Raw genomic sequence first — 23902 nt, 5'->3', positions numbered from 1 at the left:
ACCTTATGTCCTAGACCTTAGTGTCATCCAAAAATAAGGAACAATAATCAAATGATATCTCATGTTCCATCATGATTAGATCATGGGCGATTTTAGACTTTTTTACTATCATTTATAATATTTTACAAATATGCTTTAAAGTACTAACATAATTTAAATTAGGTTTCCAAAAATATTTTTTTTCCCGTTAGTAGTACATAGATTAAACAAAGTTTCTATAGCAATATTAGGAAAAAAATACAAAATAAGGACAGGTTGCTGTCCTTGCTAACCCGGTTTCACTTACTATTTTCTAATATGTAAGGAACAAAACATGGATTCTGATGGTTACTGTGGACAATGGCTCGTTTTTGTTGCCAATATCTTCCATTCAGTGTAAATACTGCCAACATGGTGACACAATATAGTAAACAGAGTCTGGTGCTGGTTTGGTGTGTAGTTTCCAGTGTACTGTGTGTGTCTTATGTGTATATGAGATGTGTATATGTGCATGCATTGTATAATAAATTAATTCCTATCATGGCAGGACATTCTATCATTTTGAAGTGGCATGGGACAGCTCTATGCACAACTCTCTTCTACTGAATCGTGTCACTCCATACAGAGAGAAGATATATATGACACTGTCTGCTTATGTAGAGGTGAGACTTGTGACACCAATACCATCATTACAGTACCTATGCTTCACGGATTATGGAATGAATTGTGAGCTTCATGTAAATAAATGGACAACACTGTGCTACAGCTCTTAAGTTAGTAAATTACCAGGAAATGTGTTTTTAAGGTTCTTTAGTTAGATCAGTAGTTGTTCTTTTTGATCACCATGTAGATCGGAGCCCAAAAGTTGTCCAGTGATCAGTTTTCAAATCCTTAATTTTTAGTAATGTAGGCTTGTTATTTTAGCCCTCTGAAAGTCCAAATGTTTTGGGGGCACAAAAATGGTACATTAACACCTGCGTCCCCCTGTAACGGGCCAAGCAAATTGGTTCCAGAAGTTCCTTGTAAGAGAAATAACTGCAAAATGACTGTGGAAAATGACAAGTGCATAACATTATCTGCTTACTAGATGAATGTGTCTAATATCCATTAAGTGGTAAGAGATCATTAAAGCAATATTGCCCCTGTTGACTTTGTTGATTAGATGGGTTTAGAGGGCACCTTTAGGGTGGTCCAATCCAACATCTACAATTTGTATCACTGTCTTACAGCATGTCTTAAAAATACATTTTGTTTCCACAGATGGAGAATTGCACTCAGCCAGCTGTGATCACCAAAGACTTCTGTATGGTCTTTTATTCTCGAGATGCCAAACTACCAGCTTGTCGCTCTATTCGAAACCTATTTGGTACGGGAAGCCTTCGAGCTTCTGAGAGGTGAGTTCAAAGTATAAATTCTCAAGAGTTTGAGTATGCCCTGACCTGTAAAACTTATTATTTTCTTTTCTGGATAAATTATGGTTTTCTAAATCTATCATTATTACAAACATTTCCTAAACCCAGCCCGCCTGGGGCTGAGAAGCTCACCAGCTCTCATACTGAAACCTCCAAATGTCCTACCTCATCTATCAAGCACTTGAGGTACCAGATTGCTAGCCTGGGCTCTGGGTTTTGTGTTCTGCTATAGAAAGTATCAGAAGAACTTTACATCAGTTCCAAAACTATCCTGACATATGGCATCCACTGAAAACATATTTCTGTCTAATTTTCTTTCTGTACAGTAACCGTGTGACAGGCGTATATGAGCTCAGTCTTTGCCGAGTTGCAGAGGCCAGCAGTCCAGGTGAGTGGCAACTTATTGTATTCTATTCCTGGTAAATAAAACCTACCCAATACACTACCCACTATAACATTTTTTCTAAAGGTTTTATTGTCCATTTCCTATCAAATTAAGCTGGTTTTAATTTTACCCAATACTTTACTAAAATAGATAACTGTTTTGGCTTTCTCTAATTGTGTTTAATGAGACACGTTAACATTAATTGTACATGACCCTACATACAGTATAATGACATTTATAGTGTAATAATTTTTATATCTTTACAACACAAAGGATTATAAAGTTTTGCAGCATTATTTACTTTTAGTTAGCTATTTATGTGTGGATTATGTTTTGTAAACCTCATAAACCTATCACGTGCAGAAAATAACTCTTTTCATTCAAGCAGCTTAATCATAATCTTTAATCTTCTATTCAGGCTGTCTCTACAGAAATACATATATCTTATTATCTGATTTGAGTAAAAATGCTTAATCCTAATGCCCCACATTCCTCGACCATGGTGTATATTAGCTCCAGTTGCACTCATGTGCCATGGTGAAGATAGGGTCTTGCTCACAAAGAATAATGGCCAGATCAATACCGCAGAACTGGGTGGGAAGAGAGTGGATAATTGTTATTATATAAACATAAACACATAAATAAACATATTTATATAATCATTATATAAACATGCAGGTATTCTTTGCCTGTTTGAATTTTAAATCTTAAACATAACACATTTTTAGGTATTCCTATGTTTTTATTACAATACTACTTGATATAAACAATCCCAAAGAAGAAATTATTATAATTTTGGCTAGCATTAGTTAAAAGGTTTGTGGAGTTGGCTGGCTATTGCTTGATAAAATAATGCAAAATAATGTTTTATCAGTGCTCAAGAATTATCATGTTATAATAGCTTACTGCATTGAGAGAATAAGAAAGAATCTTCATATTTATATCATCTGGATGGTCTTGTTTTTCTGACTTGTGTATAATTATCCCTCAGTGCATCTAGCCCAATAATATCTAGTCTTTTTATATTATTTTTATTTATTTTATGATAAATAATAGGGATGCAGAGGAGACGCAGACGTGTACTGGACACATCTGTGGCATATGTACGAGGTGAAGAGAACCTTGCAGGTTGGAGGCCAAGGAGTGACAGCCTAATCCTCGATCATCAATGGGAGTTGGAAAAACTGAGTCTACTTCAAGAGGTATTGCTATCGATTTTTTTCTTTACGCTGAATTCATATTCTTCCTAGCAGGATCATCATGTTAAAATAAAAGAATGAAGCCTAAAAAATAAAGCTCATTAGCTGAAGATTTTATTATACATCCAAGTGAACCCAGGGAGTTTCCCCTGTCCAGAGTACCTTTCAAATCAAGCATCAAGCCTGTGTAAATGTTAAATCAAAACAAGAACTAAAATATACATAAAAACAAATATAACTGTTTTAAACCTTGCATACTTAAAAATATGAAAAAAAAAACTGAACCAAAGCTATATTAGTCCCTCTTAATTTCGTAAACTTGCTTACTCGGCAATTTCAGGGTACAAATTCATAGCGTTTCTTGCTATAATTGTTCAGGTTGAACGAACTCGTCATTACCTGCTTCTTCGGGAGAAACTGGAATCCACCCTTAGAGGAGCCACAGATGCTCTGACTCCTTCTCCTAGTGATGAGATGCCACCCCTCAGTCCAATGTGCCAGCTTGTGCAGCTCACGGAAGAAGGCTCCCCACAAATAGAAGAAAACCCACTGGAGACTGCCAGCGAAAGACAAAAAGAGCTTGCTGCCAAGGTAAGTGGCTATTCTGCACTAATGAATCAAAGTTACTTGATGAGTTGGAATAGTATTTTCAGTGTAATCTAAACTCACCACTAAATCCACCGAAATTCCAATTACCATTACACCAGGGAACATTTACTGTATACGGTGGAGTTTATATAAACTAACAACCAATGTGCAGCCCCTATCCTTACTTGTTAGATATAGAGCTATGCAGTAGTGTGGAAATCAGAAACAATCAATCAGAGATTAGTTCCCCTTTTTCTGACTGCAACAAAGCTGTACAAAACCTTTAGAGGGGTACAATAGGAGGAAAACTGCAGCAACAATGCAAGATCAGTTCCACAGGTTGGAAACAGGTCAGGTAGGAATGTAACTTGGGTCCTCGGTGATGATTTGGACCAACCTATCCAGTTACTAACCCTCCCTATCAGCCCTTGCCATTGGTATTTTTGAGAGCCCCATAGACATTCAATTTTCAATCAACTCAGTTAGATATTGGTTGAATGGGAGACTGTTTATTAGAATTATTAATAAAGCCTGACTGTATATTATGCCTGTTAAGGCTAACTACAAACTCTTATTGTTCTTTATTATGTTTTTCTAAAAATAACTTTGTCTTGAGAAAAATACTGAAACTGCTGTTGCTAATCTTTATTCTTGGCTTCTATGCAAAACCAAGTGCCTGAACAAATACATAGATCAGGGATTCAGATTTTACTTACTGTGTGATTTAACAAAACAAGAATATTCTAAAGGAGACATCTGCAACAGAATGTTCATGTTTCTTTTACTGAAAGTCAATAATTTAGCCCGAGGTTTTCTATTACCTTGTAATGTTATTATTGTTCAAGGTGTGGTACACCTGTACATATACAAATAAAACCATGTGCAATTCTTTCAAATATTTTGTATTCATTCAGTGCATTAATTGGAAAATCTTTTTTTGGGGGATGTTTATGCAGAAAGGTCATATTTATAGCAATCTTTGTAAAAAGTTTTCGTTTTCTGTTCTTTATTGATTTGGTCATCTTTTTTAAATTTTACAGTGTCTCCGCCTGCTCACTCACACGTTTAACAGAGAATACACCTATAGTCATGTGTGTGTAAGCGCTAGTGAGAGCAAGGTATGTCTTTTTCAATCTGATTACATGATTGTTCTAGAGGGGGCTGTTTGAAGTCATCACTTAGACCAAGGCAAAGGTCTCATAGGTGTCACCTAAGTATATATGGTTTTATTAGGAAAGTAGACTATATTTTTATCAAAATTCTAATTAGGAAAGTAGACTATAATATGAAAATGGGTTCTTAATGCTTAGCAATACATAGGTATCTTTTCCATACATGTAAAATTATCACTTACATACTATTGTTATACATGCATATGCATATATATATATATATATATATATATATATATATATATATATACAGTATATAAACGGGTGTAGTCATATATAGCAATTGAATATACAGGTCCTGCTTCTACAGAACGGTTCAATGTAAGTTGAGGATATAGTAATTATAGCGGGGGTTCTCTAAGTAATTAAAAGTTATTTCAAGAGGTTCTTCCACGTGAAAAAGGTTGATAAATACTGCTCTAGGGTATGAAACACCCCATGTGATCAAAATAAAGGACCTCCTGCTGTTATACAACACTAGAGACCTAGTACATAAATAATTTAAGGATTTCTAAGGCAAGCAGAAGAAAGACATGTCACAAATGCACATGTGTAATGTTTCTGTGAGTTTTCACTGTCAGCTTTTCTGACCATCAGTTGCAATTTAGGCACTAGAAGTTTTTACAGTTTTAAAGGCAATTTTGAGATTCTACGGGAAACCATAGATTGTACATTAAGGTCTGATTTATAAAAATGGGTTACTGTTTATTATTGTCCTCTGAACATAACTAAAGTTCTAAAAGTGGCACATTGTTCAAAGGAATGTCATTAATGACTTGTCCATTTTTTATTTAAGCTTTCTGAGATGTCAGTTACACTTCTACGTGACCCCTCTCTTCCTGCCATGGGGATTTCAACTCTTACACCATCCAGCACCTGTCCATCCCTGGTAGAAGGACGATACTGCAATCCAGAGTCCAGGTCAGTTGTGTGTATTCGAACATTCTGATAAATGTACATTATATGCGATTTAATAAAGTACAATTTTATAATATAATAAAGCCACAATATATGCATCTATACTCTCATGTGACATTTAAGCCTGCCTTTCTCCCTATAATTTAGTTTTTACAGGAATTTGTTAGGGGGAAATTTTAAAACTTCAGCAAATTGTTCAGTTTGATTGATATTACAGCATTTAATTGACATTGTTCTTGTGATATTTCTAGTCCCCAGCCACTTTCGCGAGCTTTCAGTCCAGTGAGGGATCTTCCAAGTCCTTCCAAAGAGCTGCAGAAGTCCCCAAGTACAGGGCTCAAGATACCAACTAGTATGTTTGTTCCAGATATACAAGAAGTCCGGGTTAGGTAAGTAGAAGTCTGATATGTCTTAATTCGCTGTCTGCTTCCTGGTCCCTATATTTTGTACTTAAGATAGCAGAGAAGAACTGACAATGCAGTAATTTGGAATTTGTAATTATTTTAGCAAATTTGAATTGGCAAAAACCTTCATTCCTAAAGTGTCTCCAAATAAAGGTAAATAAATGACACATGCACTTGACGTATTGTATTCACTATCAAATCTAAATTACCAAAATGCAGATTAATCATCTAAAATAATAAGTACAACCTTACATTTACCACCACTTTAGAACTGTGAAATTATAAATATGTGTTCCAGATTAGGTATCAAAAACAACAACCTTCTTAGGGAGTATGCTATTGGAACCTGTCTTATTTAAACCTTATCAAAGGTCTGGTCTTCTTATTGCTTTCAATGTGTGTAGCATCATCGTACCAAGATCAAAAGATCTCTCTGTGACCTTTAAACAGAAAATCATAGATGCCTTTAGCAAGGAATTTAAAAGTATTATTACATTATTTAAAGTTGATCATTCACTGTATGCAAAATAATGTACAAGTGGCATAGTCTTCAAAAGACTGATAACACTGGTCAACAAACATTTTTTATGCCAAACAGATTAAAGTCATTTTAGGTTATGATTCCAAATATGGTATTGGTTTTGCTAGATTGTCTCTAGTTTTTGAAAAATGACCTCAATAATAACCCCATAGAAAACTAATGAAACATGAAACTTAAGCAAATATACAAAATTAAATTTGTGAAATACTTACTGAAATGTACATATATTCTATATTCAGTATAGTTACAGAACTAATCACAAAAAAGTAATTGAAAAACTCAGTTTGTATGATTTCCTTTTATGCTGATGATCAGGACAATCACGTTGAAGGCTCCAGCAGTGGTCTGCCATCATGTGTCTATCCCATCTGCCCGGATACCTTTCTTCCATCACCTTTATATCTTGATGGAACTTCTCCCCTTGTTCCTCACTGAAATCGGCAAGGTTTTCTGGAAATTTTAGCAAATGGCTATGGAGATAGTGTACCTTTATGCTCATAGTAGCACCCAAACTTTTGAAGTTTAAGAGCAAGTTTTATACCTGTTCTTCATAATTTTGTGCTTTATGGTTATCCAAGAAGTTCCTGACAACCATGACATAGCTGTGCCAGGCAGAAGCTTCAGTATCAGTCATGTAACTTGTGAAATTTGAATGATTTATCAGTTTAAGAATCTGGGGTCCATCGAAGATTCCTGCTTTTAATTTTTCAGTACCCAATTCTGGGAAGAATCTACAAATGTATTTGAAGCAATCCCCATCCTTGTTCAGAGCTCTAACAAATTGCTTCATTATTCCCAACTTTATGTGTATTGGAGGGAGAATGATTTTTTTCTTTGTCAACCATTGCTCGTTAATGATGTTTGCTGCATCATTTTTCATGTTTTCCCTTGGGGGCCATGTCACTTTTTTCCAGTGATCCTGCTTTGCTCTACTATCTACCAAGCAGATGAAACATGGATACTTTGTATATCAACTTTGCTGTCCAAGTAGGAAGTTAAATAGAAATATAAAGAGTAGAGAAGGGTTTTGTGGCAAACAATAAGTTGTATTAATGAATAACTCCCATAATACATATCACAAATTCATATTTTGAAATGCCCGGAGGAACAGATCCAGGATCATTCCTGTATATGCCCTTCAAGGGCTCTAGACAATGAGCTTCTAACAGGAATATAAATCATATTAACAATTGTGTCGCATACATAAGTCGATTACCCGACACGTTTCGCCCAACTCCGGCTTCTACAGGGGTGACGCTACGTTCAGCGAGGTCAGACACACTATATTTGACAGTATCTAGGTTCACAATAAGTGCAATCTATCAGTACACAACTAGTTAGTGAAAGGATGAATATAAAGGTTAAGTAAGTGTTAGGGTTTTGATGTTATTGTTGATTACGTAAATAATCATAGGGAAAAGAGGCTATTGGACATTTACGGCATCACATAAACTTTAAAGTCTCAAGGTTTGTAATAATTAGATATATCATATAACAAATAATATAATGTCTCAAAATAAACAGTAATTAGAGAGTATTAACTGAATTGCTTATATGGATAACATAATGGGTATAAAAATAAATGAAAAAAAAAAACATACATATTCCTTGATGATAAGTCAAACCTGAATGTAAGGGGGAAATCAATGTCCCGGAAAAATTGTGGATGTAGGGAGAGTCCCTTCAATTGGGAGGATGGAAACCTTAAGGTAGGTATCCCAAAACAAGGAACATATAGTAAGGTAAGTAAGTATTATAGGTTTCTAAAGCTGCGTACACACTTGCAATTTTTGTTGTTGGAAAGGATCTTTCACGATCCTTTCCGACGACAAGGGACTGCACGATGCATGAACGGTGCTGTACATACAGCACCGTTCATGCTCTATGAAGAGGGGAGGGGAGAGCGACGGAGCGGCACCCTGCTGCGCGCTCTCCCCCTTCCCTTTCATTAGGATCGGTTGTCGTCCATCGTCCGTGGATCCGGAGGACGGTTGTTTGGACGATGGACGACACCGACTGTACACTGCAGATTTTTGCCCGATATTTGGCCGATGCCGATTCGGCCGATGGGTGATAAAAATCTGCCGTGTGTACGTAGCTTAAGGCATGCTATCCTATGTTAATATTAAATGTAACCAATGCCAATAGCTGCTTTAGATAATATTAAATACTAAGACAGAGTACAAATGTAGAAGAGGGGGAGGATATTTATATATATACAGTAAAAGGTAAAGGATTACCAAGGGATTACCAATCCTTAATAAAGTAAAAAATTGGTGAGTTATAGGGAAGAGTGAAGTATACTGTTTTAAATATAATTGTATATTCTGGTAATTTAAGGTGATAAGATATCATATGGCTGTCAAACGTTTTTTATGAAAGTGACAGCTAAAAATCAAAATCAAAAGTGCAGTAGCAAAGTAAAATTAGGTGACATCTCAGGCTAAAGGAGCTATAGAGTAGCCAAAAAATATATGTGATTACAAACTATTTTTTAAGTACCTTCAGATTCTAGACAGGAGGGCATGGAGCTGCGGTCAGTGTAGGCTGAATAGAAATGAGTGGCAGGGGAGATTCCAGAAAGCACCTCCATAAATATTATGGAGATTAGCGTTCCGGAAGTTTCCGTCTGCCATGTGCACGTCTCCGATGTCAGAGAACGTCGGGGAACGTGATAGACGTCATTGTGGGTAGGGGGGCTCCAAGATGGACCCTGCCACCCGTGTGACGTCCGGGGGAAGGGGAGTGTCTCATTCTGTCCGCCAGCAGTGTTTTGGGGATCGCACACAGGAGGATTCATGAATGCAGCCGCGGTACTCCTCCTGTAATGATTTCCTCGATCTTCCGATGGGTCCGCAAAATTAGTTCACAATTTTGTGGAAGTTCGAGGAAATTTTCGCCAAAAATTTTCGTCAGAAGCATTCCCGCTCATCCCTACTGAACACTGGTATGGGAACATCAGCACCATGCAGCACAGGTTGTCCTGCTGATTCCAAATCAGGTAACTCCCACTTGTTTTTCTTGTAACGATTGAAACCTTTTACATTCACAGCACAAAACAATTATTATGATGATTTTGGGGCTCTCGCTATACCATAGGTACACCAAACTTCAAACTTTTCAATTTTTTTTTTTTCACTGGCGTAGACACTCTACACAAGTTTTTGCATATCATATGGGGAGCCCAATACTTATCTTGGTCCCCCAGTTTAATACCAAAATATGCAAGTTTCACAAATTCTGTAATGTTTTTTCTCTGTTTTTGCTGAGAATATTCACCACAAATGTATCAAAATACATTACGGTTATTTAAACAACTTCTTGAAGAACTTCTGCAAAACAGGAAAATGTATTAATAAAAAGAAGGCGAATGAAAGTTTCATGAAAATAATGCTACTTTTTTTTATATAAAATGCAAAATATCGGTGTAAATAAAGATTGATAATAATATGCTGTGTTAACATTTGTTGTTGGTAAAATCGTCTATTCCGATTTCTGTATCACAAGAACTAGAGCCAATTCAATGAAACTGATGTCATTTCTGGATTCAGGAGATCTGAAATACACTAAATATATTAAAAAATCCTTGGAAAGTGAATTTTTTTTTTGTTGAGCTGTGTAATTTGTCAAGGACTGGCCAGCACAGCAAATTCAGGCTAAAAAAGTCTCTATAACCCTAAACCCCAAGGGCATTTAGATTTAACCTGCATATGAGTGTTGTGTCAAGAAAAATCCTTTCCTCCAAAAAACGAACCATAGTGCAAGACTATAGTTTACCATATAGTTAGCAAAATGCAGACCTTCCAGAACACTGGGATATGGAATGATGAAAAAAGATAGTGTTCTTTCATTAACCATTAACTATAGATAGCCTTGTAATACATTGTTAACCCTTACAAAAATATTCTTGCTTGTTACAGATAGTGTCATAGTTGGATATTGCATTCAAATGAAAATATTTAGAGATATCAGGTTATAGTGTAATACGACCTGCTCAAAGCAATAGAATCAGAGAGATGAGAATGATAATTGCTAGTTTAAAATCCTGAGCTATTGAAAATAAGCAAAATCTTTTATTTGTTCCTTTCAGCCCTATTGTTTCTAAGAAGGGCTACCTGTACTTTCTGGAGCCCCACACTGGAGGCTGGGTAAAGAGGTATGTGGTGGTCAGACGTCCCTATGTCTACATCTATAACAGTGATCGGGATCAAGTGGAGAGAGCCATTCTTAATCTCTCTCAGGCTCAGGTGGAGTACAGTGAAGATCAACAGGCCATGCTGAAGGTGAGATTATGGTATACATTGCCATTACTGGTTTAAGTGGGATTATTTCCTCAAATTATTTATAACGTATTCCTGGACCAGAAGTGTAGTGTAGGTGTCCAAAGAAATTGATTTTACTATAGTCAGGCTTTGTTTTACAAATAATAAATTAACACCTACCAGTAGAAAATTTAAAATGTAATTGACAATAACAAAGAAAATTTTTAGTAAAAATGTCTTTGGGTTTAGCACTGTCATTTTACATTTGGGAATGTTAACAGAGGGTTTTTAAAAACTCTTATTAACTTATACCTTCTTAACTAATAAACCTAAACTTCTCACAGATGTGAATGGTCGGTTTTTTGAGCACTATTTTCATGTAAGCTCCTGGTGCCGAGCATATTATTAGTTTAAATTTTTGTTAAAAATCCTTCCTAAGGCTGGGTCTACACGGACGGTTTTAAAAACGCATGTAAACGTTCCTACAACGTTTATATGCATTTTTATGCACTTTTACAAGAGTTTTAAAGCTTGTCTTTAAAGCGCTATAAAACTCCTATAAACCCCCTTGACGCGTTTTACCGCAATTTTATATAAGCGTTTATAAAAGTTTGATTACAGGGGTACAAAAAACCCCTTACTCATTCCAAAAGGGTTAAAAATATCTGTAAAAAATCTGAGGCTTTAATGTTAAAGTATTTTATTGAATGTGTGTGTTTTGTGTAACTTAAACTTTTTTTTTACAGGTTATCCCACAAGTCTCCACATTCTCCTCTAGTGCTCCGTGATTGGCTGAGAAAAGGGAAATCCTGATGATGCTTGAGCCGTCATCAGGGTTTCCCTTTTCTGCACCTGCTGCTGACAGCTTTGTTTTCTTGATTGCTCCCGCATCCCTAGAGAAATGTCCTGCTAGGGTTGCGGGAGCAATCAGGAGAGTGGGGCTGTCAGCATAGCAGAGCTCCGCTGATTGCTCAGCTCAAGCGTAAACAGGATTTCCCTTTCTTCAGCCAATCAGCAGAGGAGAATGGGGACAAGTCTCCCCATTCAAGTCTAGTGCTAAAAGGCAGAGAAAAAGAAAACTTTGATAACGGCTCAAGCGTCAATGGGGTTTCCCTTTCCACAGCCAATCACAAAGCACTAGAGGTGAATGGGGAGACTTGTCCTCGTTTTCCCTCTAATCCCACACTGTCAGGAGTCCCACGGCTGTGCTCCTGTCATGAATGCAGCTGTGGGAATCATTCTTTCAGTGTAGGATAACCTGTAAAAATAAAAGTTTAAGTTACACAAAACACACAAATTCAATAAAATACTTTAACATTAAAGCCTCGTCTTATTTTTTACACATATTTTACCCTTTCAGAGAATGAGTAAGACGTTTTTATGTACCCCTGTACTCATTCCCCAGGGTGAGGATGGCAGAGATCTGGTCTCTTTAATAAAGGGGGCTTCCAGATTCCAAAGTCCTGCTTAAAATGCTTGAAAAAGCCCCCATTGTTTTTAACTGAAGCGTTCATAAAAAGCTTAAAAATGCTTGTAAAAGCCTCCAATAAATTTAATAGGAGTGTTTTCAAGCGGTTTCCCACGTTTACCCTGCTTTTTAATTTTTAAAACGTTGCAAGGAACGTTCTCTATACAGCTCAAAAACATGCCATAAGGAAATATCCTGGAGTAGATTAGCCCATTGGAATGCATGGGAATTTCCAACATGGGCTTTTAAAGCCTCAGGTTAAACGCTGGGGAAAACGTTCGTGTAGACTACGCCTAAGAGCTTACAAGAGGAAAGGTAACATTGTACAAACATCAGTCCTGTACTGTGGTTCTTATTTATTATAATAAAAATGTAATATTGTACTTTTGTTTTTTTCCAGACCCCCAACACATTTGCTGTGTGCACGCAACATCGCGGCATTCTGCTGCAGGCCAGCAATGACAAGGACATGCATGATTGGCTGTATGCCTTTAACCCTCTTTTGGCTGGCTCCATTCGGTGAGGATATGTCATGAACTGCAGAACCCATTCAGTTTATGGGGATGGGAATTATAATTTATTTAAATCTGACATAGTGTACATGTGTGTAGATTATCTTTTAGGAAGGTGGCATTTCTAATCACTTAAATTATTATATTTAAAGACAAATGAAATGATTTTTTTTCACTTTCTACAAATTGCTGCTCATACATCATCTCAGTACAATGCAATGTAAAGAAATGCCTTTCTATATTTGTGGAACCAATGTCCCTGTAGCTAATATTCATATGCTTTTTGAAACACAGTTGCCACATTTTGTTTGGGAAGTGGCCTGTTCTTTCTTTTCATAATGAGTAAAAACATTATTCTGTTACAATGTAGCTGATTTTTAAATTTATTAAAAAGGAGAACTTAGATGTTACAAGGCATAATGTCCAAAACAACTAAATTCACTGCTCATTTTACATACTCAAACTAGAAAATATATATTATAATACATGAATTATTGTTTTTATCTTCTTTCCTTCCACACAGTTAAAGAATGCCTGATTGCTGGCATGGGTCGACATAAGTGCAGTCTACTTTTGTGCACATAAATCTACCCACTCGAGCCAGCCAAGTTCTAGCAGAAGTAGAGGGTTTAAAGTCTTTAATAAAGGACTTATCCATCTGCAGTTTTTGTTTAGAAAGTTCAGCTGCCTTATACCACATTACGTTCAAAGTTCAGTTATACACTGTTCACTAGAGTTAAAGGGGCTTTTATTTAGGAGACACAAAATGACTAGAAATGTAAAGGTGAGAAGAATAAATGGCCATCCATGACCTACAGAGGGGTAGGGGAGGTCTTAAATCCGTGATGTTGTTAACTTTACAAAAATCGTCATTACTGTGTATTACTGCAGTGAATGTAGCAGAAAACAAACAATATTATATAAATCCCCAGTTCTTTATTATCTTTTATTATAGTGCATTCTTTTTTCTACCTATAACATATTTGCTATACATTCTACGATTTCCTATACTGAAATACCTTTCTTTTTCCTGTTTCCATTTACCTTCACTAGGTACTTTGGACAACAAAACATTTACTGTTGTCATTGCACAGTGCAAGTAGACAGATGTAGAGCATACACTTTTAAACATTCCAGCAATATCTATTCCATATTAGCACTAATATTTTATACCAGGTTTATTTCCTGACAAATTCCATTTGACATGAACTTTAAAGGAAAATGCAGTGTGTTAAAATGTTTTGGCTCCCAAAGTTCAGCATATAAAAAATAACTGTACATTAAGATAAATATGTTGTAAATATGCTAGCTCCTGTAAAGCTTGTTATTGCGTCTTTTCTTCAAAACTCACAACAGAACAACATGTAGGATGATCGCATCAACACATATGTGACCATTATCGGGGTGTCTCCATTCCTTCTAATTATCCCAAAAACATTTATTCACTGAGCAAAGCCAATGAACCTTAACACACCACAATGCATTAGGAAAAGCTGGAAATGTGCTTTCTTTGGTACATGAATTAGGAAGCATAGATAATGGACTGGTACATTTCCTGCAATGTACGTAGACACAAATACCATGTGTAAATGGGCCCTAGTGTTCTTTGGGTGGGTAGGTGACATTAAACTTGAAGTGACTTTTTCTCCTTCTTTTTCTCTTTTTCTGCTCTTTTCTTAGGTCCAAACTGTCTCGGCGCAGAACAGCTCAAATGAGAATTTAATGGATGCCCACATTCTTCCTTTCATTCATCAACATGTTAAAGCATTAATTCACCTCACTCCCAAATCCCAAACTTACACTCACAAGAGCCTCACTCCTAGATCTCTGTACTTACACTTACTTGTACTGCTTGTATAGAGACCTCCTGTAATCTCATGGCTGGGGGAGGTATCCTGTGGCTACCCAGCTTAAGCTGAAATACAAATCTAGGCACATTAGGTGACCTGACCTAGATTTGTGAAAATGCCATGGGGCTGCAAAATTTAGGGGTTGAAAGACTGTCCTTTGTTTCATTTTATTACGTTTTTTTATTATTTATTCCATGGAAAAACAATAACAAATTAGTCAAACGTAGAGTAAACTTATTCGAATGATATAGGATTTCTACAATGGTGCATCTACCATCATCTCACAAAGAAAGGTGGTAGAAATAAAGTAGCTTAGGGGTACATATTTACAATAGCCCTTAGATGCCATAGAGATCAATGATATGATTGAAAAAATAGCCACCAATCAAATATCAGCTTACTATAGTTTAGTATAGAAAGGCCAAAGAAAATAATTCCTGAGTGGCCTCTTTGAGTTATTGCATTTTATAATTATTTGTTATTGCCATATCTGAAATAATGGCTTAGGAATTTTACTAGAACTTAATGGTCCCATAGTGCCTATGCCTGGCATATAAAATCTCTTTAGCTCTACCTTTTCTCTATTTTACTACTTTCCCCAAAATGATGTATAAAAAGCAGTTTATCTTTTTAAATTGGTATCAGCAGGTTCAAAGGAACATGCGTTAGGTGATCTGTTGTTGGGTCACACTGATATCCCAAATAACTAAACCTTTTGAGGCCTGCTGTTTAAAAAATAGTGCTTCATTTATAAAAACATCCAAAAAAACTCAATGAGATTATTTGTACAAAATCAGTCAGCAATAGAAATGGATATCAGTGCAAAGATATGCGATGGCGTGATATGGTATAAAGGGACATGTCTTATGTTACAGAATGTATTGTGTGGACTTCTAACACATCTAGACTATTCCTGTAACATACCTGACAAATCTAGATATGTGGCCATTGCCTATTCTTGTGGTACACGTAACCATCCAGCCACTGTTACTGCACAATATGAATTTAGTTGAAGTGTTTCTGTATATTGTCAAGCGCTTGGTTAGCACATAATAATACTTATTTAGACATTTAGTCCAAAGAACAGTGAAGAGAACAGAAAAGTTAAAAATAGAGGAGCCCATAGCCTCCAATCAGATCATACCCTTAAACATTGTCAGAGCAATCACAGATATTTGCTGATGGGCTGCTCCAAGCTAACACACTTTGAATGTTGTAAACAAAGCCTCAAATGTTTGTCCACAATGAGTGCACTTTAGTGTTACACCAGTATATGTCTGCTTGCTGCTTTGTGTATCCTGAGTACTTTGTGAGGCCATGCTGGACACAAAATGTTTTTTTTTCAATGAATAACTTATACTGTATAAGGCACATGTCCTTGCACCATCTTAGTTATCCTTTTCCTGTGCATGGAATACATTAACACCGCAAACTGTACAGAGTGAGCCATAGGTTCACCTGATAATTGTGATGCCTTTAGTAGACCCTATGATTTAGTCATAGTAAAATCTTTATGGTTGAAATAAATAAATAACTATGTAGGAAAAGAATATAATTTGTTAACCCAACATAAGTGCTAATGTACACATACATTTTGAACTATAGGAGGGGATAATCATAATTGGGGTCATGTCCTTCCCCTAACTTCAGTGTATTTGTATTATACTGAATATCATTGGTGACGTGATTCTATAAATATCACAGTGAAGTGTAAAGTTAGAAAACATAGCGATAGTAAGAGATTACACTTCAAAGTAGGGTTCATCAGTAAGGAATATAGAAAGTATCAACTGTGATTTAGTAATTATTTAATATTCATTCATTAATATATAAATGAATGTGAAAACATTAATTGATTGATTTACTTTGAGAAAACCAACAGTAGGAAAGATCAAAGGTTCTTAAAAGCTTCATAGCATTAAGAAGAGCATTGTACACATCATCGCCAAAGAAATTGGAACTGTAACTGAGATATACATTTGAGGATTTCTCCATCCCTACGCACTTTAAGAATAAATAAATAATAAGCAAAGTGTCATTTAATTCCCCTTACTATTTCTGCCTTGCTATATGATGACAATATGTCAGTCAAATGACTGCTAATACTATGCACTGCCATGTCCTAGACAGTCACTTATTCCCTAATACAGTGATCAGTTGCTTACAGTAAGATCGAACAAGATGGTTTGCCAATGTTTGGCCCTGCTGATTGCCCTATTCTTTGTTAACTGGTTAGGCTGGTTTGTTTCATACTTTAGTGTGATTTGTTAAGACTTTGAACTCATGGTCAACCAGCCTTAGAGATTACAAAGTCTTCATACCTCACACATGGACATATGTGTATTTGAGGCCAGCTAACCTACAGAGCACCTAGTCTATGATGAAACAAACTGTGGTGACACCTATCCTAACTAGAGTGAGACATATTCTAGCAGAAACAATCATTGTCTAGCACTCTTTAACCGTTCCATTTTAGTGATCTGCAGCATCAAGAAGAGGTAATATGAAATTATTTTTGATAACAATAGGCTACGAAGTATACATATGACCCTCCCAGTGCAGTAAAATTTTTAAAATACCGGTATATCAAAGCTCAGTAGGGGATCTCCAGCCACTTCCATCAATTATACTATCTCAAAAAAGTAATAATAATAAAAGTCCCATCAATCCACCTGCAGTTTTTTAACAAACATTTGCATTACATTTTCTGACACTGAGCATCTGATTGCTGGAACTCTACCCTGCCTCTCTGTGCTGTAATTTGCTGCCCCGATAAACTATGACAGTTGCACCAAAGAAATTGTACTGATATTCTAATTTGCATCGATTTCCAAGGGCTGGTTTGCAGCTGTCTGCAGGGTCTGTTAGTTTGAATTTAGTATCATTACACAATTGCCTTTCTTTAGCCTTTAGGTTTACGCTTTCCATTTCTTGTAGACTGTTTTATTGTATAGCCATGTCTCAGCATCATCAGGGATTATGTTTACTCCCTGGGGATACACAAAGCTGCTAAGTGGATAAAATATTTTCAGAAGTAGTAAAGAGATTCATCTGACTGCTCCGCAGCCCTGAGGTTTATGCACTTTAAATGCTAGGGCTTACCAAAAGTTGGTGTGACCTTTTTAAATAACTTAGAGTTGATTATGGGTATGAAGTCATATCTGACCAAAATTGAGATACGCTATCATTATTATTATTATTATTACTATTATTAATAATAATAATAATAATAATAAACAGGTTTTTATAGCACCAACATATTATGCAGCGCTGTACATTAAATGGGGGTTGCAAATGACATACAGATACAGACAGTGACAAAGGAGGAGAGGATCCTGCCCCGAAGAGCTTACAATCTATTTTAGTAATCCTCTAAATATATATCCTTTGCTCAATTTCCAGAAAACAACAGTTAAGTTACCTCTGCTCTGAGTCTGCACACTGGGAAATTTAAAGTGATCTAAAGGCAAACAACCACATAATTTTCAGGACAGTAAGGGGATGTAAATATTCTAATAATAAAAGAGTGAACTTATTGTGCATATTATTAATATTTTGTTTATTTAATTTTAAATTAGGGCAGCTTACTTGAACAAAATAAGGCACTGCTAATTAAGACATTACCTGCTTCAGTTACAAAAGGGTACCGCGTCATGTAGTGTAACATGTTCTGGAGTCTGGTTATATACAGTAGCTGTTAAATTAATAAGGACAAAAGCAGTTTCAGTTCTAGAAATGAACTTTGTATTAGGTAATATGCCTTAAATGTAACACAGAAAATAATATAACCTTGCAGAATAGTGTTGGAGCACATAGGAACCCCAATTAGATGGGAGCAAAATACTATGATCATTATTGGGGGTGCAGACTGCTTGATCGTTTTAATTGAACCTTGTCTGTATAACTGAGTATGTGAAAAGTATTTCATACATGTCTTGTCCCGTGCCTCATATAACGTTTACAAGTGTTTTACTGTAATTAACTATTCTGTATGCTTGGTTTTATGACTATGTAATATAATGGTTTAGAAAAAAAAAGTGTTTGTTTTATCAGGGATGTGATAACATTACACTGGAATCCATGGTACAACACAACTTGGCTTTGAAGATCTTCCTGTGATAAATTCCAGCACTTTATTATTTATTAATGAAATCATAACAATGTCTCACTTGAACTGGTGGCCTCTTGGGCCATGCGTTTAGTGCTCCCCCACCCCGCAATGCTATGTTCCGTGGCCCAAACCTCCAGCATATATTATCGGTATAAAATAAAGGTATTCAACCATAAAATAAAAATGACAGTGTATTTTGTTTACAGTGACAGACAACCCATATACATATGCTATTTTATTTTATATCACACCAGAATAATAGGTCCATGATGTAAACAGTGTTCCCAAAGGGAATGCACACCTTTCTACTTGTATCTATGGTAATTGCAGACATGGAATATAGAATATCATACTAATTTAATCACAGTTTGCCATTTTATGAATCTGCTGCTTTGAAAAAAAAATTGTGTAATAAGTTTTATTTTGGCTTTTATGGAAAAAATCAGTTCTGGGAAGAACAAAAGCCTGTGTACCCTATTGCATGCACTTGGCAATTTTACTGCTTTTACTCAGCTTTTAACCAGTAATGTTTCTGGCTTCTAATTACTAAAATATAGGAAATAGATGGTATATAGTTTGTTACAGTAAAGTGGCTACAATTTATTTCCATTGCATTTCATTAATGTAAAATTGGGAGGTGATCATGGTTGAAAGCTGACTAAAAGCCAGCAGTTGCCACCAAATTGCCTAATTGTAGGACAAAATTTATTTTAGGTGTATTGAATGCATTCTGTGTTATCTTCACATTGTAAATTTGCCACTGAGAAAATGCAAATGCAGGAAATACAATCTTGCTCTAAATTGCCACACTTTTCTAATTTTCTTTAATCCAGTAGTGCCCAGTCTAGCTCACTCAGATAATATGGCTTCCAGTAGCATTTCCAGTAGGGTACAAATTATACTGCAACAACTTGTACAAACAAAGCAAAACAAGACAAGTAGTAAATACAAAGTATATAATTCCACATGTCTTTCTAATATTATCAAGGTTATCATCATTTATGTTAAGGTAAATCATTATTTATGTGCCAAATGTCTTCCTCCACAAAGCTGGCACTGGCAGAATCTGGTGTTCTGATTAGCATAATATAGATGAAATAAATTGCAATTCAGGACTGGTTCATTACAGCAGTGACAATGTTGATTTGCTGCATGTATTTAGTATGTTGTGAGAATTACACATAAGCTTAATCAATCTCCATTTTGCCAGCTAATGTGGAACTAGGAGCCAAAAAGACAATGAAAGCAGCCAGCGTGGTCTCAACCATTAGTGGGCTCTGCACACAGATTACATGTTCCTACACTTCCGTATGCTTCAAATTTAATCTTGAAAAAATTATAGTCAGTTAATGCAAATTTAAGAACTGATTAATTCACAGTTGTATTTACAACTGTATCAATAAAACTGAGCAAAGTAGTCTTGTTTTAATGAAACAACAAAGTGTAAAGTACAAATAGCTTCCCTGTAGAAAAAGGGCCCTTAGTAATGAGGACTTGCAGGTTCAAAAGCTAGAGCAGGTCCCGTACATATATGATGTATACAAGGGACATTTATATTGTTATAATGTTACATCAGATACAAGTATATTCACTAAAGAAGTGGAAAGAACAATGATCAATGATAACGTGTAATGTACAGTAACTCATATTAATTAAATATGCTTTACTTTACTGAAATCACATTAGCAAATGACAGATTCTGGTTTGTTACTATCTGTTACTGCACCTTGATTATTGCACTTTGTCTTGTTGAATAAATCTGTTAATTGTTCACATTTATTAAGTTACTAAGTAGGAATCATTAAAGGAAACAAACAAGTAAAAATACAGTGATCATAATGTTGTTTGTTGGGGGAGGAGGTAGGTGAAAATGTAACTCAATAACACATTTTTTCTCTTAAAGACTCGGTAACGTATTCTTCAATAAGTTTTAGTTGCTTGGCTGTCATGTTGACAGGCTTTACAAGCCAATGACCTGATACAAGCAATCTGTCTAAATGCTTGTTTCTGATCAGTAGCTCAAAGTAATTCGAAAGAGCCAGACAACTAGCATTTTTATAAGTAGATCCACACTGGTACCTTATACGTTCAGCTCAGGACATTTCCTACAACGCTCTGCCCCAATCACTCATACAATGCCCCTACATAACAATTTGCAGAGTACATGATAAACTTAAGATCCCCACTCGATGACCACTTGGCCTTTAGTGACAAAATCAAATAAATAAATGTTAAACATATTTGATTATGTATGTATTTTATTTACTAAAGAAAAATGTGTTTTATTTTATTTGTTGTATCATATTATAGTTAAAGATGTTATTTTAATGACTTAGATGTTGAAATACAGTGCCACTCAATGTGCAGCAAACAAATATGTTTTGTTCTGTATCTTCACCAAAATGTGTTATGTGTTCAGGCCAATTCCAATATATTATAGGTCACATAACGAAATCTATCATAATGATTAATGGCCGCTGTCATTTTCATCTGTTATAGTTCTAATGTATTCTTGGTCAAGGAACTCACATACAAAAGCTTTCCCAATGGCTAGGCAAGGAGAATGTGATGATGATACAATTGGGATTGATTTACTTATTCCCATACACTGCTGATTCTATCCCTAGCTATGTTATTCTCAACACTCTCTCCTTTCCCTATGGTGTTATTCAGCACATTGGTGGCCCAACAAACCACATGCCACTCTATCAGCACTGCCTTGCTAGTATTTGTATTCTCCAGCCAGTGATGGAATCATTAAATAAAGTGATCTCCAGGCTTGTCATGAAACTAAAGGGAAGAATGTTCACTTAGAGAAGTGAAGCTGTGTGCACTTCAATAATCTAATCATGCTAATGTTACAATCGTGTTCCCCTAAACATAAGTGGGTATTCATGGTGAACACAACTTCAGTTTGCAAAGTGCACATTTTCCACTCCTTTAGTAATTTACCCCCAACATGCAGGGAGATTAAAAGATTAGAGTATAGATTTTCCTTTGGCCCCTGTTTATTGTACACAAGCACCACAAATGTGACAGGCCTTTGTTATGTAGGCCAGGCTAAGGCACTTCTGGTCATGTGTAATATACCCTCAAATATCAAGGAAATACATAAAAAAGTTGGTATTCATGTTTACTTGCTGACCTGTTGACTTTTTGGCAACTTTTTGGGTCATAAGAACTACTATTTAGTCCATGACTACTTAAAATGTTTTAATATATCCAATGTGCCTCCAATAGCTCCAAGACCAGAGAAGATAGACTATCATGGATTAACCTGGGAGATCCAGCAAACCTGAAATGGATATCCTAAAATAATTTGCTATTAGTTGGCAATTGCTTTCAGTCCCGACCCGATCCATTTTAGGTTTGCTGCCTCACCTAGCCAAATATATAATTCTTTGATATAGAAAGTGTAGAAAGTCTGTAAATAGACATATTACCTTAAATATTTTGTCACCAGCTGTAAAATAAAGGCATGTGAATTATAAAGCTCTTGAACAAATTGGTCAGCAAAGTACAGTTTTCATTCAGATCCCCTTGTAAAATTTGAGTATAAATTGCTAAAGGTCTTAAAATCTGTCTATTTCTTATCATATATAGGAAATACATATAATGCATGTAATAATTCTGAAGAATTGTACATTTCAGATCTTCATTTACAGGACATTTACAGGGCAAAATCTAAGGCTGCAGATCTCAAGATGAATTTTTAAATGCATGTGGAATGTAGGTTGAAATGTTCAACTTCCTGGCTGTATATGTGCCTGATGTAAAAGATCTTTAAAGTAGAAATGTAAAAACTACAGTTTTTCTATGTTATAAGGAACCTCCAAAAATGTTAATAGTGCTCAACCATTACCCTTTAGGATGTAACTTCTGTCCTAAATTTCTCCTGCTGTGAACTTGCTGACATGTTCAGCACTGTGTAATATCTATATAAATCGTGTTTATTAATAATAATATTAATATTATTAATAATATTAATATTAATAATAATAATATTAATGTTCTGCATTTCCTGAACATCACCCCACCAGTCCTCAGATCACCAGTCATTAGGACGCACTCTGACTTGAAGCAAAGCCTCTCTTAAGCTGCGTACACACTGCCAATTTTTGTCGTTGGAAAGGATCTTTCACGATCCTTTCCAACGACAAGGGACTGCACGATGCATGAACGGTGCTGTACATACATCATGCTCTATGGAGAGGGTCGGGGGAGAGCGACGGAGCGGCACCCTGCTGCGCGCTCTCCCCTTCACTTTCATTACAATCGGCTGTCGTCCATCGTCCGTGGATCCGGCAGGTCGGTCGTCCAGATGATGGACGACACCGACTGTACACACGGCAGATTTTCGCCCGATAATTGGCCGATTATCGGGCCATAAAAATCTGACGTGTGTACGTAGCTTTAGTATCTGTACCAGAGGAGCTGCAGAGAGAGCACAAGCAACACTGGTGATAATTCTTCTGGCCTCTGCTTCCACATCTTCCATAGTTCATTGTCCTAACAAAAAAAAACTACCTGTCAAAAATAACTGCTAGGGGGCGATACCAGTGGGTGTGTACAATGACCTAATCGTCAGGAAAGTTTCACTTTCACTTTGCGTATGAATGCATCATGTCGTATTGTGCAGCCTTACATCTCTGCCTGTACAAACACCCATATCTCCTGAACAGTATGTCCTACCGACCTTAAATTTTCAGGGTATATAGGGGACCCTCATAGCTAGCAGTACCCAAATATCATCTCAACACCTTTAATAAATTACAAAATATAGAGATCATCATTAAAAAATATAGGGAAAATTGAACATCAGGGTTGCTGTTTAAAAAGTTAGTGTGTCTAGAAGCCCAAAATTAAACAAACAAATTAGAGCCCCTGGGGGCCAATTACATAGCTGGGAGGTGCGACCCCCAAATTTATACCGACCTGTCACAAAACTAGAAAAAGCTCGTAATACAGTGTACTGTCCCCTTCCCTACTTTAAACCCCAATTTTCCAAGAACGGTGCGGTGCAGGTAAACAAATTCATAGGTGCAAGTGGGGGATACTTGTGGCTAACACCCCCTAAAATGTCATCAATAGGCCATCGCCA

At 36.1% G+C, this 23902-nt stretch overlaps 1 protein-coding gene across 14 annotated transcripts in view; it reads left to right on the top strand.

Moving 5' to 3' along the window:
* Window positions 1-18985, top strand: part of KIF1A (kinesin family member 1A) — a 95999-nt gene extending 77014 nt beyond the window's left edge. For all 14 annotated transcript variants that reach the window (XM_072407792.1, XM_072407790.1, XM_072407789.1 and 11 more), the window contains 11 exons: window positions 527-641; window positions 1240-1373; window positions 1718-1779; window positions 2833-2978; window positions 3354-3566; window positions 4604-4681; window positions 5532-5656; window positions 5905-6042; window positions 10689-10881; window positions 12729-12847; window positions 14521-18985. In XM_072407792.1, the coding sequence (XP_072263893.1) occupies window positions 527-641; window positions 1240-1373; window positions 1718-1779; window positions 2833-2978; window positions 3354-3566; window positions 4604-4681; window positions 5532-5656; window positions 5905-6042; window positions 10689-10881; window positions 12729-12847; window positions 14521-14563 (1366 nt within the window). In that variant the 3' untranslated portion in view covers window positions 14564-18985. The remainder of the gene's footprint in view (window positions 1-526; window positions 642-1239; window positions 1374-1717; window positions 1780-2832; window positions 2979-3353; window positions 3567-4603; window positions 4682-5531; window positions 5657-5904; window positions 6043-10688; window positions 10882-12728; window positions 12848-14520) is intronic.
* Window positions 18986-23902: the final 4917 nt, after the last annotated feature.

This window comes from Pyxicephalus adspersus, chromosome 4, assembly GCF_032062135.1.
Source record: "Pyxicephalus adspersus chromosome 4, UCB_Pads_2.0, whole genome shotgun sequence".
Lineage (NCBI taxonomy): Eukaryota > Metazoa > Chordata > Amphibia > Anura > Pyxicephalidae > Pyxicephalus > Pyxicephalus adspersus.
Note: the sequence above shows the minus strand (reverse complement) of the source record. Positions and strands in the feature narration are given on the sequence as shown.